Source organism: Diabrotica undecimpunctata, chromosome 1, assembly GCF_040954645.1.
Source record: "Diabrotica undecimpunctata isolate CICGRU chromosome 1, icDiaUnde3, whole genome shotgun sequence".
NCBI classification, from domain to species: Eukaryota; Metazoa; Arthropoda; class Insecta; order Coleoptera; family Chrysomelidae; genus Diabrotica; species Diabrotica undecimpunctata.
In genome coordinates, this window is record NC_092803.1 from 201,122,478 (window position 1) to 201,144,238 (window position 21,761).

General features: G+C 34.1%; 1 protein-coding gene across 3 annotated transcripts in view; it reads right to left on the minus strand.

The window, feature by feature from the left end:
* The window catches only part of Axs (Abnormal X segregation), a 120,357-nt gene that overhangs the window by 17,709 nt on the left and 80,887 nt on the right, over positions 1 to 21,761 (minus strand). For all 3 annotated transcript variants that reach the window (XM_072521002.1, XM_072521003.1, XM_072521004.1), the window contains 3 exons: positions 13,248 to 13,468; positions 7,603 to 7,983; positions 5,411 to 5,659 (listed from right to left, as the gene is read on the minus strand). In XM_072521002.1, the coding sequence (XP_072377103.1) occupies positions 5,411 to 5,659; positions 7,603 to 7,983; positions 13,248 to 13,468 (851 nt within the window). The remainder of the gene's footprint in view (positions 1 to 5,410; positions 5,660 to 7,602; positions 7,984 to 13,247; positions 13,469 to 21,761) is intronic.

Sequence of the window (21,761 nt, forward strand, 5' to 3'; positions counted from 1 at the left end):
CTGAGCTTTCTTGTTTAAAACAAGCCCTCGTCCAAAATGGCTACCGCGAAAATCACATCAATAGGAGCATCCACAGACATCAATCTCCCACTCAATCTCAATCCAAAGACTCAGACCCTTATCATACGAAAGCGTTTCTTCATTACATCAAAGGTGTCACTGACAAAATCGACAAAATTCTTAAACCAAGAAGAATAAAAACAATATTTACCCCCCAACAAAAACTTTCATCTCTTGTTCGATCAATCAAAGACAATATTCCAAACGAACAGCACGGAGTTTATGAAATTCCTTGTGCAGACTGTCCCCGATCCTATAGATCCTATATATATATATATATATATATATATATATATATATATATATATATATATATATATATATAATATTATATATAGAATATATATAATAATAAACATATATACAAAAGGAAGATTTTTATTCTCGAGAGAGGAAGAGAGAGAAAATATATCTTCTGTTTCTCTCTTACTCATTATCTTACATATGTAATGATTTCACCGATTCACTCCCGTACAAATTTCCAACGTGGAGCGCGCGTATAGAAGTATAACTTCAAAAATAACAAAGCTTATACCACTTTCGTAAATTATGCTTAGACGGTAATCTCTATTTTTTAACGGAATCCAATTCATTATCATCCTGTACCCCCCTGTATAGAAGCAATTCATCATTTTACTTTATTTTTCAGAAGTATTCACATGTATTATTTTTTCATCATCGTATTCCCATGACGTCTACCTCCCTTAATTCAATAAAGCGTGATGAAACGTGCTCAAAAACGACGAGCTAGAAATAATCAGATTATTGGTTTTGTACGGGATTATGTATGTATATAAAACTCCGGATGTAGGGAGAAGTTGGACAGAAAATTTAAAAATAGAGTACAACTAAACCATTTTTCATTGCAGACTGATACATATTTTATCTTTTGCTTTTTCGATAGCAAAAGCTCGGATTAGCTTTGACATTTTCAGTTCTTAAAAGTTATCCTGATTTCTTAGACGTCATACCTTAAAAATAAGTTTAATTGTTCTAGTTTTTTCAAAATATTTTTATGGTTACCATATTTTATGGATTAAATCCAAAGTCAAAGGAAACAGACAGCAAACACATACACAAGGACTGGATTACGCGTTTCTACAGTACAAGCTAAATGTATGCAAAACAAAGTTACACGAGAGGTATTCGGAAACTAGTGGGTCTGGAATATAGGATCAGTGGTAGATAGTGCAGTGGACTGAAATGTACCCTGTAAAGTGTTATAGATTATGAGGTTTGTATTGTTCTGAAGCTATTTTATTGTGGCATTTTAAATTAATTACTATTTAAATGGGAATAAGCCACAATTAAAGGTTAAAATACATTTATTGACGTTTTAATTTCCACTTCGGAAATTTAGGTTTGTAGGTGGAATCTAAGCTCCAGTCAGAAACTTTGTCTATCTGCCTTGAATTAAAGTTCACGGGGGATAGAGAAATCAACCCTACCGATGAATGGAGCAATGCCATATAAGATAGACACTCAAAACTCAACTAAATTTATTCACCAACCAAGCCTTACGGACAAAATTCATTCAAAAGAAGTGAATACTTGGTACAAGTATACCTCTTCACCAATAAAAATTTGTGTATCAATCAGGCAAACCCAGTATAGTTGCTTGTATTGTCTTGATAAAGATCTCAAAAAGGCGATTTTGTCAAAATAAGTGGCATTAGGTGTGTTCATGGATATAGAGTGGGCATTTGATAACAACTTATTGAATTCAGTAAACTCCGTCCAGCCAGAAAAAAACTATACCATCATCAAATGTATTTAATTCATGCTCAGTACTAGAAACATAATTACCTACCTAGAACATCCGGTCACTATAAAAATAGAAAAGGGTTAAGGAGGATTCTTATCACCTTTACTTTAGCGATATTTTAAGAAAACTTACAAGACAAAAATCGTGTTATGGTTATGCTATCCAGCTGTAGTGGTTTGAGGTGAGCATAGACAGTATGATTGCTGAAGCATACACTGTGCACTAAACCTAGTTACTATCTGATAATCGAGAAAAGGAATTTCAAGAAATTCTAAAAAAACATAAATGAGCAAATAATAAATTAATTTCAACTATACATATTCAACATATTGTTATAGTAGAAGTCACAGTTAGAATACAGTGTTGGTCTTACGGCGCGCAGCGATGCCGCTCACGTCGGTACAGTGGTAGGTGTGTGGTAGTTTGGCGATAGACTGAGAAATCAGGACCGTCAGGAGCGTTTCAAAAATCTTTACTCGTTAAGAATAAACAAAAAAAAACAAATTAATTTACGACACGATTAATATATATACATAAAATACACAAAAAGATCATAACTGAAATATACTGTACGTACAGTACTAAAAAAACAAATGAGCATTACATTTGAGATATTTCTCGTTAATTAACACTAATAGCAATCCATATCGAAATCGTCCTCATCATCTTCTATATTAATTATCACCGGTTTAATATCTTCTTGCAAATTGTCCACCGCAAACATTTTTTCTTCCACGTTCTTGACGTGGTTCACATAATTATGACACTGCTCTTTAGATACGCGTTGGTAAGCTTCTTTGCCTATCAACCGTTCTACCGTTTTTCACGACGTTTTCTTTGTCTTTTGGCAAGTTTGGAATTAACGTCTTCTTAAACCATTCTTCTGCAAGATCCCAAATCGCCAGCTACGACAAAGAACAGGAGTGGCGATGCAGTAGAGAGAGTAGCAACACTGAACTGGGCAGGTCACGTGGCTCGAATGACAGATAATAGATGGACAAAACGGATACTGGAATGGAGACCAAGAGATGATGCCTACCGAAGCAGAGGTCGTCCACCAACACGTTGGACTGACGATCTAAAACGTTGTCATAGGAATTGGATGCAAGAGGCACAAGATCGAAATAGATGGAAAATTATGAGGGAGATCTATGTCCAGCAGTGGATAACCGAAGATTGAATGATGATGATGATGAAACCATTCTTCATATAGATCCCCGTCTCTTTCGTCGTAGTTTCGCGGTTCCCTTCTTGGCCAAGAAAGTTAATTCGACCCATCCCACAAAACCAGTTTCGCTTGCAGCATGAGGAAGAACAAACCGACGACCTCTTTGAGTTGGAGCTTTCAGTCCAGTAGAGAGCCTTTTATGAAGGCATCTCGTGGATTCTTAATCGTTGTGCCCTCCATTCCTTTTTGACTGAAGCACCGACAATTGTCCAAGACTCATCGGTATAAACAAAGTTTACATTATCCTTCTTCCTCAATAGTTTTATTTGTCTGAGATACTTGTGTCTCCAGGATATCTTTTTTTTCCATCATTATCGAATCTTGACCTACTTTACCATATTCAAAACCCATGTCATTTAGTAGAAATGTGGTTTTTGAAAAAGCTGGTAGGTCCTCACCTTCATCACACTGACCATTATGCTGTCGACGCGACGGTTGGTGGTATTTTCCAAAAAAAAATCATGGACAATTTTCCTTATTCGAGATTTCACTCCTTAATCGTAAGTATTCTCACGTGAATTAAACTAGAAACTGTTTTTCTTTCTTTTTGTACCGGTTTCAGTTCGCCTTGCTGAGCTTCTTCGCAGATGTGATAAGTTTTGCAAACACTCACACCGCACATTTTCGAAACTTTTTCCACAGTAATAGTCAAGCTGTCATCATTTTTCAAGTACGTTTTAAAACACACGTTTTACTTGCACACTAAGAGTCATAAAGAGTTATAGTTGCCACGAAACCTCTTACTAAAGATATATCCTGTACAATTTCAATACACAAAATCCAAACAGATACTCAATCTGAACATGCTGCATATAAAAATATTGCATTTGTACAGAAAGTGTGCACTGAAATGAAAAAGAAGCATAGTCTACCAAAATAAATACCAAAATAATATATACCACCCGAAATCCGTCAGAAACGAAGTATTAAAATTGGAGGACTTTTATCTCCCAACCTTGGATATACTCGGATGAAGTGCCCACATTGGCCGCCAGCTTGTTAAGCAAAACCTACACTTTCTCTTGCTAGAGTCGCATATAATTCTAGATATATGGGTTAGTTTGCAGACATACGTTAACTACACTGTCTAGGGAGTAGTTTCAGCCGGTCAAAATAACAACACTTATGCATACAGAACCTAATAAATGAATGAAGATGAATTTAGCGAGGAATATAGGTGAGGAAAATTATCTCTACATTTTATATTGTGTTCAATGTTAGAATCTGCCCAAATAAATCAAATAAACTTTTCTCCGAAGAAAGTTTCTGTTTTTTTTTCCGTCTTTATAGAGGGGAGTCTGGAATCTTCAAAAGACATCTCAGTTCAGGACGGCCTAACGGCGGCGACGGACTGACCTTAGTGCACAATTCGTTCTTCGTACTCCCGGCAATAGTTCCCGAGGTAAATGCCCTCTCTTTAAACTTTAAAATGCCCTCTCGTCGCCCAGTCTACGCCGAACGCCTACCTGCTAAACCAGACCCTCCTCTGTCATCCAGCGATCCGGATGCGGAATTCATTCTCCATTCATACACATCTACACTCCATTTATCAGCAAGGAGGCTCCTTGTCTCGTTCTAGGTAGCGCGTAGAAGTCCCTTATCGCTCCTAGTACGGCATCATTCCGAGACGGGCATTTCCTCCTTCCCACAGTCTGACTCACGCCTATCTAATTCATACAGTGTGACCCACTTCTCTAGCTTCAACTTCTAGCATCTTTCACTCTTACTCTTACCGTTGTTGGTCCAGCTGTCTTTCTTCCTGTTCCTTTTTCTTGATCACTGCACGGATATAGCTGTGTATGTTACTCCAACCTGATTTATTTTCAATTATTCTCTCAATCATTTCTCTTACTGTAAAAAATTCACACCTGCCTCTCTCTTCATTCTGTTCAAACTAAATTTTGATGATTCTAAAAAATTGTCTGCGAATTTGGCGATCGGTAAAAAATATAACACTTTACGTGTCTATTTATGTGTTTATGTAACGTCTTAATGATTTAAGCGCTTTATAAGCCAGTATACAGTAACAAAAATAAGGATGGAGAAGTTGGACAAGAGTAAGGAAAACAAAGGAAAGAATAGATCGTGATCCGATATTCGGCAGAAAATAGGGCAGGATGGAGAACAAACAATCAGAAAAACGGAATAATAATAAGAAATCACTCAATATAATTCTAGTAAATGATAAATGTATCGTAAATATAGTAAATGTTGTAATAATAATAAATGTAGACAAACTAATACTACTCCTCACGATATTTTGGGTTTATTGCCTAAATTAATAAATAAAATACAAAATGATAAACAATTAAATAAAATATATAATTAATTTAATATTAATCACTATTATTACTAACCTCATATTTTAATGCTTGTTTCGACTCATAGTTCTCTTTGGCCAAAGCTACTCTAACCCACTCAGGTTTATCCGATATGGCTATATGAAGAAGGAATCGTATTCCCAACATCAAATGTTCCAACACGACAAACAGTAATAACCATTGAACATCGCTAAAGGTGGGAATCGACTGTCTAAGGGGCTGGCTAAGATATAAAAGTCCGCAATTGGTAAGTATTGAGAGGGCGCTCAGGATCTCAAACGATCTCTGTAACGATAAAATAAAAAAACAGTCAAATAGAATTAATAATAACGGTTAAACAAGTATAGATGTAAAACTATTACAGCTGAAACAATATTTTATTCAAATGACTCAGAAAAAATAGTAATAGCCTGTATAGAAAAGGATATAGTAAAAACATCGTTTCTATAAAAAATCCTAATAAGAAATGAATGTTAGTGCGATCTTTAATCTAATAATCTGTTCCTCTTCTTTTTTTTCATTATTGTAGAGTTTATTGATTTGTTGCATGTTTATTGAGGCATCAAACTCCGGTCCCTCTTTCTCATTGATCGAATAGATAGTCAGATCTCGTCTTATCTCATCATTTCTCTCAAGTTTTACAATGCATTAATTATGATAATGTTTTCAATCCTTACCAATAAACAAATCCTACTCTAGTAACCGAAGGTTTAGTGCCCGGTAACCACTTGATGCATTGTTTAAAATTGAAATTATCCCACTAACACTGAGTTCCTTGTGTACTAATACTATCAACCATTTAAAATATTCAAATTGCAAAAAAAAATCAGTAAAGTAAGATAATAAAATGCATTTGGGTCGACACGAATACCGTGTAGACCCTCCTCTACTTCTTATGACTGCATTTATGTGTCGAGGAATGCTTGATATCAAATGTTCAACAAAAGCTTGCGGAATATTCTCCCATTCTTCAATAACGGCCTCAATGAGTTGGTTGTGATTGGCAATAGGGGGTCTACGACTTCGAATCGTTTTTTTTGAGATAGTCCCATAGATGCTCTATAGGATTCATGTCCGGACTGTTGGATGGCCACTCTAATAATGGAATATCAACATCATTTAGGTAGCCAATAACTGTCGAGCCACATGAGGACGAGCGTTATCTTGCATGAATAAAAAATTAGGTCCAAGAAACGGAGCAAAAGGCATTACAATTTCGACAATAATGTTGTTCAAGTAATAATGGGAATTCATAGACCTCGTACGTATGGGGACCAACTCCGTACGAGCTTCAAAACAAAATCCTCCCAAAACATTTTAGAGCCACCACCAAAATGTACTTTAGGAGAGATATTGCAGCTGGCAAACCTTTCTCCTCGCCTTCGCCAGACACGCTCACGACCATCTGGAGCTTTTAGGCTTACTCTAGTCTCATCGGAGAAAAGAACTCGTTTCCAATCACCGATGGTCCAATTTTGATGCAATCTTGCAAAATTCAATCTCTGAACCATGTGTTCTCTGGTAAGCAAGGGTTTCTTGGCCAGTTTCCTGTTGCTCAATTCTGCTTCATGTTAACGTCTTCTAACTGTTCGAGACGATATCTCGCGACATTTCGAATATCTGCTAGTTCATCTTTTAGCAAATTGCTGGTGACTCTCCTATCTCTGAGAGCACGTTGTCTCAAAAAACGATCATCAATTTGATTAGTGCAACATTTTCGCCCTTGCCCTGGTCTTCGATGGTACAACCCTGTTTCATTATATCGCCTCACCTTGCGACTGATGCTGGAATGATGTCTTCCTAACAAACCTGCAACGTATCGCATTGAATGTCCTTACTCTGGGAGAGTCGATGCTCGCACTGCCTCCTCCATTGACAAATTTCTTTGGCGGTTCATTTTTTTATTTGATTTTTATACAAATGTACTTCCAAACATGCATGTGATGAAAAACTCACAATAAAAAGCTTGTTTCTTACAAGCACTTTGCTTAAATCGGCACTTTTTATGAAAAGTTTAACTCACTTTTAGTCTAAAACGAAGTTTAATACAAATTATTGTTGAAACAAGACTATTATTAGCTTACATAAAAACTGTCACTGTCAAACAAGGTCCATAGGTAACTTGTCGTACAGTAAATTATCAATAAATAAAGATTATTGAGAAAAATATGAGTGGTGCGTAAATTTTGTTCAGGAGTTTATATAAATTAAAATAAAATAGTACTTACTTGCCAGGCACCGATATCCTTAACCCTTCTGCACACCGGCCGCTGAAATACTTTACAGAATTTGAACGCATCCGCTCTTATTTCTATGAGATTGTTCAGATATGCCCACAACGCTGCTAAGGGATATACAGAAGAAAATAGAAATACATAACCAAACTGAGTAAACAGTTCTAAATAATCGTCGTACGTTCCTTCGTAGGGCTCCATCTCAGCTTCTTCATCTGCTAGTTTTATTCTGGGATCGTTCGGTGGTAGTTCAGGCATTATTATGTTAGAGAGTTTGTTATCTTCTGTTACTTTGCTAAAATTTTTTTCCAATAATAATTTTGGACTTTTCGGATCCAGTTTTTTTGGAAAGAAGTTAAATTTTAGATTGTGTACCTTAAAAATAAAATGGACTACAGTTTCGATAAAGAATACAAAATATGTCAAAAACCAATTTTTAGGATAATTATAAAAACAAGATTTTTTGTTGGTAAATACTCTTAGAACATCGACAAGAAGAAAAAATCTGACTTAAGTATGACAACTAAGGTTTTGCTGAAACATTGTCAAAACAAACCACAGACGTCACTTATATACCAAGGAAGTAACGATTTTCCTAAGACAGTCTTTGATATACAAAATCCACACGACTTTTAATTTTGATAATAACAATATGTAATAAAGAAACGTAAAAAATAAAACTACAAGCGAGGTAGAAACCCATGCGGAGAATACATGGAAGAGAGGAGAACAAGATTACAGCTTTCAAAGAAGTAAAAAACGAAGAGAAAACTACAGAAAAATGAAGAAGATGAAGACAAAGGTACAAATGGAGTTATAATCAGAATGATGAAAGAACTTATGGGGAAGCAATGAAGAAATGATGAATGAAATGAAGTAACGAAGGAGCAAGCCGAAAATAATGAGAAATTAATAAAAATAAGGCAAGAGGATCAGAACTTGAAACGAGAAGTAAAGATTTCGAACAGGAAAGAATCGAACACATAGAGAAATGCAGTAAGAAGAAAAACCTGATAATATCAGGATTAAAAACGGACAATAGAAACATAATAGAAGGAATGGAAAATGGCATAGCCAGAAGTAAAAGTAAAATTTTTGGCCACAAAGATTGGATAGAATTTCTGCGTTATCGAAAGAGCAACAATGATAGAAAATAACAGTGATAATGAAAAACAAGAACAAGTTAAAAGACCACAAAGACCGCATTTACATAAACAATGACCTAACAATAAAAGAAAAAGACATACAGAAACAAATCAGCAAAGTGACGAAAGAAGAAATACGAAAAGGAAAAATAGCAAGAATAGGATATAAAAAGTTAACAGTAAATGGTATGGAATGGAGATGGGATGAAGGAACAGCTATACGAAATAAAAAAAGGGAAAACTGCAGAAGCGTGAAAAAACTAATAAATAGTAAGCAACAACAGAAAACTAGTAACGACATGGCTACAATAAGGACGATGATTTTAAAAGAAGATAATAGATAATCTCCCAGCTGAATTACTGACCCGCAAAAGTATCCGGACACGTGAAATTCCATAGTTTTCTTCTTCTAGTTCTGTTTAATTGCCCTGTGTACTAATTTAATATATTTATTAAAATCTGAGTTACTTTAAACCGTTTGTTATTTTAAATTTGTATTTCTTTTTGGTGTATATTGGCTTTTTTGGGAAAAAAAGTGTTTTTAATAACAAAGAATGATTTATAATAGGCCAGATCAAGTAACGCAAGCCGTTGCTCTTAATATTGGGCGTTCCATTCGTTATATCGGAGATATACTTGGCTCACCGTGAAGTAAAATATGATGATGATGATGCTTTAAAAAGAATTATAAAAACCGGTTCTTTGTTAAGAAAATCTGTACAGGGAAGACCAAGGTCAACAAACGTCGTGGAAGATCAATTTCTTAGACTTAAAGTGCTTTGAAAGCGGACAGTTCCTGCTACAGATTTGACTAGGAGACTGGTAGATATTCATGGTATCATAGTTTCACCTGATACTGTACGTCGAAGATTAAGCGAATACATTTATCATCTTAGGTACCTGCTACACGTCCTCAGCTCAACGAAGACATTGCTTGGAATTCTGTTGCGCTCCTGCAGATTGGAATGTGGAAGATTGTAGAAACATTCTGATTACAAACTAATCTAGTTTTGTAAGATATTTACCTGATGGCCGCCAAAAAGTATGGAGAAGGTCTGAAGAATACTTTGCCCAAAACTTAACTCCTAGAGAACAGTTTGGTAGTGGAGGTTTCATTATATGGACCGGCATTTCTATGTCAGCAGAAACAGATATTACGTTATGGGCAGATATATCAGCTGTGATGTTTTTGTATGCCTAATTGACTACAAGAACGCTTTCGATAGAGTCAGGCATGAACAAATGATGGAAGGGCTGAAGAGGACAGGGATTGATGGAAGAAACCTAAAACTAACAGCTAACCTGTATTGGAATCTCAATAAATGGAGTCAAGTTCAATAACCTGCAGTAAAAGGTCAAGGGCTGCAAAAATTTAAGTAGAACATATGGACTGGATATCAATACCAGCAAAACCAAGCTAATGATCATCAGCAAGGAAAACATAACTAGAGCAAATCTGTATGAAGCAAATGAGAATTGAACGTGTCTCACAGTACAACTACTTGGGAACTATAATCAATGAGTTGTGGGACAATACCCACGAGAGAAAAGCAAAAAGTGCATTCTTGACTATGAGCTCTGTATTCAGGAGCCATGATCTCACCCTAGAAACAAAAATAAGGCTCCTTAAATGTTACATGTACTCAGTGGTTGTGTACGGAGTAGAAACGTAGACATTAAAGGCGGAAACTCTATCAAAACTTCATGTTTTTCAGCTATAGTTATACAGAAGGATCCTGAGGATACCATGAAAAGACAAAGTCACCAATGAATAAGTACTACGGAGGATGAACACAACCGCGGTTTAGGTCAACATCGTGAAGGGCCTTAAGCTGCCGTACTTGGGACATATAATGAGAAATCCAATCAGATAGCTACTCCAATGAATTTTGCAAGGTGAAATTGAAGAAAAAGGGCCCCATAAAATGAAGAATATCCTGGCTTGTTAACCTAAGAGCATGGTATAGAAAGACCTTAACACAGCTATTCCGTATAGCAACCAACAAAGTAATCATAGCCAGAATGATGGCCAACGTTTGAAACGGACAGGCACCCTATGAAGAAGATGGGTAGATAGCCTTAATGCTGATAGGTACAATCGAGATTGTCTGAAAGAACATGTGTTACCTTATATGCCTTTTGCAGGTTAAAATTTACAGATTTACAAATACTTTACAGATGTTGGTATTTAGGTACTACTTTGGCCTCCTAGAAGTCCATACTTTACCTTGATAGAGAATTTGTGGAACAAATTGGAAAGGGTAGTTAGACAAAATTATAGAAAGTTAGAAACTGTGGTAGAAAACTTGTTATAGAAAATGACATTATCAAACCAGTGAACGAATTTATATACCTGGGAGCGTTCTTTAACACTGAAAATAATACTACCGCAGAGATAAACAGCAGAATTTTCAAGGCCAACAGGTGCTATGTTGGTTTCAATCTCATCCCTAAATACTCAATTATATCTTGAAATATAAAAATAAAACTCTACAAAACAATAATACGTCTTATTCTAACATATAGTTCAGAGACCTGGACTCTAAAAAAAGTAATAAAAACATGTTAGGATGTTTCGAGAAAAAAGTACTAAAGCAAATGTATGGAGCGGTGAATGACAATTAAGTGTGGAGAAGACGATAAAACTTCGAAGTGTATAGAATATACGAGAAACTAGATATCGTAAAAAATATTAAGATAGGACGTCTGAGGTGGATAGGGAGTGTAATGTAGATGGAAAAAATGACCGAGCTAGAAAAATGCTCCTTGATATATCCATTGGTCAGAGAAGAAGACCCAGAACAAGGTTCCTTGATAACATTGTTGAAGACATGGGAAATATGGGAATGCGTGCTTGGCGGAGGAAGGCGATGGACAGGGACGAGTGAAGAGAAATTCTCGAGGAGGCTACGACCCACGCAGGGTTTAAATCCAGAATGATGATGGTGATGATCATATCGTTTCGATACCCTGTTATTGTGACTTATCTAATTACACTTGCTCGGTATTTTAGACACATCACCAAAAACTGATTGTTAGATACCTAAATCTTTGCATTTTACTTTTTGCCTGATAATTACTTTATCTGATTTAAGCTTTATATATTGCAATGAGGTCATTTGACATGTATTGTATATCTGCTTCTATTATCGAGTGCCATAGTCTGAGGACTAGTACGCACTCCAATGCGCATCGTCCCGCCTTTCTATCTCATACGAAATTTATGATTGTCCGATGAACTTGGAAATGCACATATCGATACGAAATAAAGTGTATAAAAAGGGTGCCTTTTCCAAGCCATAGTTAGTCAAGGAGTCGAGGATGGAGAGAAATCGTAAAAAAACTGTAAAGGCCTGATGGTGTCACCACATCCTAAAAGGGATTAGGACTGGAGGAGGAGGAGGAGTTAGTCAAGTCTAGCTTTACTACGGTCCCCACGTAGGGTGTCTTACGCCTGGGTGCCTCCTTGTCCTGAGACTCTTTTGCTAGGACCTTTTTCAACTTCAAAACCGAGTTTTATTTTGGAAACGCAGAGGCAACTTCGGATTGACTAACCGAAGCCCTCTGTAGAACACCTAGGAAGCTGATATGGAGTTTCCTGTGAAGACCCAAAACTTCCTATGGTGACACTTTAAGTGTATACCACAGATGTTCCTTTATGGTTGTTACCGATTTTATTTGAAGGAGCGAATATTACTTGTGTTGCGAAAATATTAAATAAAACAAAAAAAAAACATACAACAACCACGAAATATAGTATATTTATGACGTTGTGCTTATAACTGAATTATAAAATACGTATCTTCCATATCGATATTTTATTATCTGCGAATGATTTTCTCAAATATTTATTTCGGTTTGATTAAAACATCGACATTTTTTGACGGCGGTGAAATCGAATATTGCAATTTCCAAGCTTGTTTATTTTCCCTTTATTCCGTTTATAGCTTTTATACCCTCGTAGGGAATTGCATAATGCGTTAACATCCATTTGGGAGGAATTATTTATATGATAATTGAAATCATGATTGAGTTTATTAATAACTAGAAGAGAGCGTTTCATCAAAATATAATATATCGTATTAATTTGAAAGTTTCTAGGCGAGTACGTATAATAGGAATTGCAATTCGTATATTCGAAAATTATTATATTAAAAATTAAATAGAAATCGTAATAATAACTCTCGTATTATGTAACAGACGACCTGTTTTATGTAAAAAATAACTTCCTGCATGTTGATGATTCTGAGTTTTTTTAAAATTTTATGCTTAAAATTAAAATAATTTGTAAACCTATTTTAAAATATTTAACATAAACTTTTTATCGCTAAATAATTTAATTTAATAATACAACTTTTCTCTTCAATTTGGTGCTTTACTTCCCTGGCCTGTAATATAATATATTATCAATCATACACTACAAATATTAATTTAGTAAAAGTACATTGTCAAAATGATATTTGTTTTAATGTTGTAACAGCAAAAAGTACTTACTTTCATCATGTAATATTTGATCGCTAATGGTTGAATTGTCTCTTGGAAGTGATTTACAGTTTGTGTTATGATCAGCATTGTTTGTAACTGGCTCTTGAGATTTTCCATATCTTTAGTAATAAATGCAATATAAAACAGAGACATAAAATTATTAACAAATTCGAATAAAACTAATTTTGTTACTCGGTGTCGCTCAAATTGGGACTGAGTGCGGTGGTTTTCTGAAAAAAAAAATCTTTCGATTATGACTAAATATATAATTTTCTTTTCTTTTCTTTTTATATAACAATATATATTCTTTGCATAGTGAAGGTGGGAAAATAACGCAAACTTGCATCGGATAAGCAAACTTTCAAAATAGATAATACAATAAAATTTGAATTACAAGATACTCATAAATAGACTTCGGCAAATATGCATATTGCATATTTTGCATATTGTGCATATTTTATGCAAATATTTCATATTTTGGCATATTTGTATAAAAGTTTGCATAAAGTGCATAAAAGTTCAGATTTTTATACTGTGTTTGAAAATTTTTAAACATACCAATTTATTTCAATTCTTGTATAAAATTTTGTAGTCATTTTAATCAAGAAATGATCTAAGTACGTAATCTCTACAGGTACAAAACATTTACAATTTCAAAGAAGATCAATTTAAGTAGCCCTCAACATTCTTAGAAAGTCTCGGTCACTGAGGCATTCAGTTATTGGATAATCGCTAATGGTTCGCTCATTTGCATTTCATGATCTAATCCCCAAATCTATCTACAATTTATTGTATCTTAACAGCAGGTAAACGGCTAATAGTTTTGTTCCTAATTTAGGGATTTTCCAAAATCTCCCAGTTTATTGAATTAGGTACCTAAACATTTCTAATTTGATGCTCAGATTTGTAAATCATTTTTGTTTTGATATTCAAAGCGTAAACACTCGTTGTGCGTAACAAAAAGGAAGATTGTGATTTTATAATGCCTAAAACAACCAGTGCTTCAACTTGGATTAAACCTTATAAAGAGCTGTCTATGGATATGGGAAAAATCTACTGTTCAGTCTGTGGCAAAATTGTAAGTATCTAATATTTTCTATTAAATATCTAATATTTCATACATACAGGGTGTTTCCAAATGACACTTACAACGTTTGACTGTAGATACTTCTCGAAAAATTGAACAAAACGATATAGTTAATGAGGGGTCAAACTTATTTACTTTTCGAGATACAGGGTGTTAAAATTAAAAAAAATTAAATTCTTTTAGTTAATAACAACAATAACTTTAAAACCAATAAACGTATTTACTTAAAATTTAGTACTCGTAGGTTGTTTTTAAATGAAGAATAGCTTCCTTTAGTGAGAAAAAATTGTCCATGGTACAATACAATGGTGTGTATTTAGAAAAATTTTTCACCTTTACTTTTTTTTATAAAGTCAGCTATTCTAAAACACAATTATTTTTATTGTAATTGAATTAACAAAAAAAAAACTTTTGTTGAATTTTAAAATAAGTTATATGATGTACTAATGGTTAGTAACAAAAACTAATTTGTGGATTAATACTGCATTTAAAACACTTAGCGAGTGTTTTTTTTTCCAAACCAGTTATTTGATTAACCTAAAACACCTTGTATATTTTTATATTTTAAAGGTTGGGTTAAAATAAAGGTTTTTATTTTTATTTATAGATAGCATGTGAGAAGAAATTTCAGATAGACCAACATGTGAGAACTGCTTCACACATTGCAAAAAAAGGAAAAATAGGAGGAAAACATTAAACTTCAATGGCTAAATGTTTTCAATCTACTTCAAAAAAATTAGATGAGCAAGAAACTTTTAATGAAGACTTGTGTCGCGCATTAGTGTCTGCAAACATACCGCTTTCAAAATTAGCAAATGTAAATTTTAGTTCGTTTCTAAAAAAATATTGCAAACTTAATGTTCCAAGTGATCGGTCTCTAAGAAGAAATAATGTGAACGGGCTATACTCGTCGGTGTTAATTAATATTAAGGAAGAAATTGCAGATAATTATTTTTACATATCTGTAGACGAAACCACTGATTCCTCAGGAAAGTATATTGCTCATTTATTGATTGGTGTTCTTAAAGAAGATACCTTACCAAAATCTCATCTTATTTCATGCCAGCAACTTGAGAAAACAAATGCTTTAACAATTTCGCGTTTTATACAAGAAACATTAGCAACTTTTTTTCTTCCGACAACTATTCCTTCTAATAAATTACTGCTTATTTTATCGGATGCTGCTCCTTATATGGTGAAAGCAGGACAAAATTTAAAAATATTTTTCCCAGATTTAATACATGTTACTTGTGTAGCGCATGGATTAAACAGAGTTGCAGAGGAAATACGAAAAAAGTTTCCTCTTGTAAATACCATGATATCCAGTGTCAAAAAAGTATTTCTTAAATCTCCTATAAGAATTCAACTTTATATAGAAATGCTACCTAACATTCCTCTTCCACCACAACCTATTTTAACGCGATGGGGAACATGGTTAGAAGCAGCTAATTTTTATGCAGATCATTTTGTTAAAATAAAGAACATAATTGATACGTTAATAGATGAAAGTTCCCAATCTCTTTTGGATTCTAAACAAACTTTTCAGAGTAACTTGCTTCAACAAGAACTTTCATTTATAAAATCAAATTTTAGTTTTGTTCAAAAAACAATTACTCAGTTAGAATCACCAAAACTGTCATTGTTCGAAAGTACAGCATTAATAAAATAATTTGCGTCATGTTGTCGGAACGTTAGAGGTAATATTGGAAAAGATATTTTAAACAAATTTGAAGCTACTATGGAAAAAAATAAAGGTTACCATATTCTTTCTGAAGTAGTCAGTGTTCTAGCTGGAAATATTTCGGAAACAATTAATTTAGAACCAAATGTTTTGGTTAGTTTGAAAAATGCTCCCGTTACATCAGTTGATGTTGAACGAAGTGTTTCCATATATAAATATATGTACTCAGACAGAAGCCACAAGTTTTTGTTAGAAAATTTTGAACACCACTTAGTCATTTATTGTTACCATAATTCTAAATAAGTTTATTCATACTTAAAAATGATGTAGTTACTTAAAATAAATGTAAATCTTAATGAATAGTAGGAAATATTTAGTTATGTACACTTTTTTTTTAAATAAAATTGTTACTATTTTACGATTTTTTTATTTATTTGTATGCATATTTTGTAAAATATTTGCATATTTTCGGGTAAACACATGCATATTTATGCGCATATTTTCTACATTTTTATTTGCATATTTGCCGAAGTCTACTCATAAATAATAGTCAATGAGCCATGCTCTGAAAGTTTTACTAAATACAGTCTATTCATTAATTTATAAGAATCTTGATTGGACTATAACATACACACATTCCGGGTTTCGAAAAGATTTAAGCGCCAAATAAGGATTGTTTAGTATACAGTTTCTAATCCAAAGAGCACGCAGATATAACAGCATTCCTATAGATGTAACGCCAAATATTCTGAAAACAATATCCAGAAACACTGCTTATCTCTCACTAAACATCAAATGTCTAGCAGTTAATTCATCTTCTAAAATCAATTCCACCGATAAAGAAATGGTGCCCCAATGGGCTCCCTACTCTCTCCAGTAATTGCCAATATCTTCATCAAAGACTTCGAGACCCAAGCACTATCAATATCAATACATATGCCCATATATTGACTACGATATGTTGACAATACGTTGCCCCCACGGCATTGATGCTTACCAGTGCTCTATCCAGATAAAAATAGAAATTGTTTGACCATACCATACCTAGAACTTATAAAGCAAAACCAAAGGTTTCCATTACTTGGTTTACCGAAAACACACCCACACCAATCACTACTTGCATGCCAACTCCCATCACTAACCTTCACAAATTAATTCAGTCGTTGGTATCCTTGCTTTTAGATCAATATATGATGATGATTCAGTAGATCTCATAAACTCTCTTCTGTAAAAGAAGCCCTCTACGACAAAATTATATCAATAGAAGCATTTTCAGGCCTCAGACTCCTACTAAATCCCAATCCAAAGAATCAGACCCTCATGATACGAAGGTTTTTCTTCTTTTTATCAAAAGTGTTACTTTATTATAAAGAACGCAGTTTTAGAAATTATCCAAGCATCATATGATTTAATTCTCTTTGCCTACGCTTATAAAACTGCTACTGATGTTGGTGGTGCAGTCACCACTAAATATGAACTTGTAAGCACCCTCAACAAAAGAATGGAAGTATTGGAAACCATCAAGACACGAAAGCTGCAATACCTGGGGCATGTTATGCGTAATGAGAGATACAACCTACTTCAATTGATTATACAAGGGAAAATCCAGGGCAAGAGAAGTGTAGGAAGAAGAAGAATCTCATGGTTGCGTAACTTGAGGGAATGGTACGGATGCACATCAATTGAACTATTCAGAGCAGCAGCATCTAAGATCAGAATAGCCATGATGATTGCCAACCTCCGTCGCGGAGATGGCACGTGAAGAAGAAGAAGCACCCATTAGTTCAAAACAGTCATGATATCTACCAAAATCTCTCTGTTCACTATGTAACAGTCTCTCCTATATAGCTACCTTCTCATACTGAAATTACTGGTAATGAAACAGCGGCTCGTTTTCAAAAAGTTAGTAGAGGATGCTTGGCAAAACAGCAAAACATCTCTTCAAGAAGTCCAACCGTTTATTGGTTATACCTCCCTAAACTTTCTCGCTAGAAGAGAAGCCTCGGCTATGAGAAGACTACGAATTACCCACTGAGAAGATTACGAATTACCCACACCAAATTTACCCACGGTTTTGATGTCCTCAGGAACTCATCCAACTTGTCACTATTTCATGGTTTACCTGTCCTTTGAAACACATACTCACCGACTACAAAACACAACCCTACACAGATTACGAAAACTTAGCTATTACTGTTATTAAAATCCACTCAGCTCTATCACACGATTTAACCTCATAGACATTAGTTAAAGCGATATAATTATTATCTGTTTTCATTATCTTCTTCTTATAAGGCCGTGCACCTACAACAGTATGTTGGCGAATTATCTTAATGCCAGACGTCTGTCTTTTGCGGCGTGCAAAAGCTCGCCAGTGTTATTTATGCCTGCCCAGTTCTTTCTATTCTGTAGCTGTTATGTAATTGCTGTACCAATGGCCATAGTTGGCGAGGTACTTTATGTAAAAAATAAATAAAACATTTTTCTAATAAAGCTATTTTTCTAACAAATACCTTGGTACATATTTATCCAAGGCATATTTTACACTTTTTACACCATCCGTTTCATTGTCTAATATCTTCGATGGTGCGTATAATAAACATTCCCCCAAAACCGCTTTCCAAGCGCTCTGTATATGCTTTTTTCCAAATGCGTGTGTTTTTCTATAAAAAATTCATACCACGGCAAACATGCATTTCTCACTCGACAAAATGGCAAAATTTTAAAAGAAATGTTTACGTTACTTCACAATTGTATCCAACATTCCCTTTTGGAGTTCACGCCGGAGATTTTATAGTAAATTATGTACGAGTTTGATTTCGAATGAAATATGTTTCGGGGAAAGAAATGACAAAGAAAAATTTACCGAAAGTTGCGGGATCTAAAATACAGAGCGAATTTGTACCTAAAATAGTATGAAACTGTATTAATCTGCAATTCACGGGAGAAAGAATTATAAAGATGGAAGACGAAAATGTTGAGAGCTATATAATATGAAAGTAGAAATACGGTAAAGGGTTTATTACAAGTGAAAAATAAAATCAATTTACAATGAGAAAATACAAAGAAAATAGAATAAAACGGATATTTATAATGTACTTCTTGTATTTATAATGTCTTCGAATAGAGACTTCAGACTAAAATATTTTCGAGGTCATCCGTATAATTATGACTGAAGTCAAATAGACACGTCTAATAACTAGCCTTATCTTGTACTATCTCACAACTTAATCTGTCTTCTATCCTTTCCGCTATTTTGCCGGGTGGTTAGACACTCATCACTGTATACTGATTTGTCGGTTGTTATATCTTCCTTAAGAAATTATAGCATGGGGATACTGTAAGATATAGCTTAGGTTTGCAGCACTGGTAGTGAAGGCGGAGATGTCAATCAGTCAGTCAACAAGTTAACTAAGTTATAAAAAGTTACACGTTGTCAAGGAGACAAATAAAATTATAATTCGTAATAATCATAAAAACATAATTCTACATAATGTAATAATAACATAATGTTCACAGTAAACATAATAATACAGATATGAACTATATTACTACCAAGTTTCTGACACCGCTAATGAATATGCTTATTAGGTGTTTGATTTCTATTATTTAAGATTCATTTGCTGTTTATTCGTAAATGATTATTTTAGTGTAAAAACTCTCGCATCCACGAATATTGCTCTCTATCTAGAATTCATCCACTTATTGGAGTATTTTTCTTGTTTTACAGTTTGTTACAGTTCCCATTCGATTCTAGCTCTCACTCTTCCTCGTGTGACATGATTGAACCATAAGATAGGTAGTATTTTCACATTTCGAACGCTTCTATGCCATTCGCTGATTTTAATTTGCAAGATCATTTTGTGTCTAATTTTTCGTTAAAATTACTAATTATTATATGCTTTTAAAACACTTAATTTACTGTCTTTATAATTAAACAATTTCTTCAAACTACGTTTTAGAAAAGTTAAAATCATCAAAGCTTGAAAAAGCAAAAAGCTTCCTTAAATAACCCCGTATACCAAATGATTGACGTGGCGATTTTATTCTGAGAAGGTGTGAGTGTCACGAACCTTTTAGAAGTTTAAATTTGCCGATGGATTTGACAAGCCTTTTCCATATCTGTTTTCGGATTACTTATATTTCTGAACTTTTTGTATCGCCTCAGGTTCAGTGGTGATTTTAGAAAGTCGATATTGGCCGTATAAAATAAAAAAAAAAACTTTTATTTTTACAGCTCGACGAAGAGTATAAAAATGGATCTATATGGATGGCAAGATGTTAAAAATGGCGGTGAGAATAAAACAACACGATTGGATTTTCATTGTTAAGTAATGAGTGTACAATGTTGAATTTTTCATAGGCGCTCATTAATTGTGTATAGAGGAGTATTTAGTGGTTACTTAAATATTTTATTTTTTATTATTATTCATATTTTGACTCAAACTTTCTCAAGTTAAAATTGGTAGCATCTAGACAATAAATTAAATAGACCCTTAAACATGTGTGTGGGAAATATAATTATTTTAACCCCTACTCCTTCAAAGCCGCTTCTTCTTTAATATTAGCCTCCTAAATTGTTTATATTATCGCATCATCTTTTTCTTGATCTGCCAATACTTCTTTGTCTATTTGGTGACTTACCTCATGCGATTCGTACTAACCTATCCTCTGCCATTCTACTGATGTGTTCGTTCCACTCCTGTTTCCGTTTTGTCACCCATCCATTTATGTCTTCTATATTGCATGTTCTTTTTATGTTTTTGCTTCTCTCCCTATCCAACAGACTTTTCCTTAATATTCGTTTTAGTATTTTCATCTCTATTGTTTCTAGTAGTCGTCTCGTTTTAGATGTGTCAGGTCTTGTCTCCGCCGTGCATGTTAATATAGGTCTAATTGCTGCTTTATAAATTCTTGTTTTTGTGTCTTGTCTTAGGTGTTTGTTCTTCCAGATTGTGTCATTAAGAGATCTCGCCGCTTTACTTGCTTTTAAGCTTTGTTGTCGTCTTCAATATCTCCGTAACTAGCTATATCTATTCCCAGATATCTAAACTTTGCTACATGCTTTATTATTTTTCCATCAATTTCGATTTTACATCGTAGTGTCATCTGCATAACATAATATTTGGATTTCTCTGTTCCCCATTATGTAACCATGACCTTTTCGTACTGCTTGTATTATTTCGTCCATTATTATATTAAATAGAAGTGGCTTAATGGGTCACCCCGTCTGACTCCGCTTTGTACTGGTATACACTGTGTTGGTTTTCCATTTATCTTTGCCTGTTTTTGATTATGGAAGTATGTAGATGTTTTTGATGGTTTGTATAATATTTATTGGTATGTTTCTTTTATACAGTAGGTGTAAGACGTCTTTGACTTGGATGCAATCGAAAGCCTTTGTCAGGTCTATAAAACATAGATATTGTGGTTTATTGTACTCGGTGGCCTTTTTTGTGATTTGTCTTAGTACAAATACGGCATCTACGCAGGATCTTCCGAATCTAAATCCTTGTTGTTCATCTCATAAAGTTGTTGTCCTGGTGACTTTCTATTTTTAAGTGAATTCATGGCTATCTCTACTTCCTGAAAACTGTTTTATATTTCGTGTCTTAATTCAGGTGCGTTATTGTGTTGATTATTATTTTCCTTTCCTTTAAACAGTTCCGTCAGGTATCTTTCCCATTCGTTTGCTGGTATGTTATTGTATTCCTTTAATTCTAATTATAACTGCGAATCATATATTTTAACAATT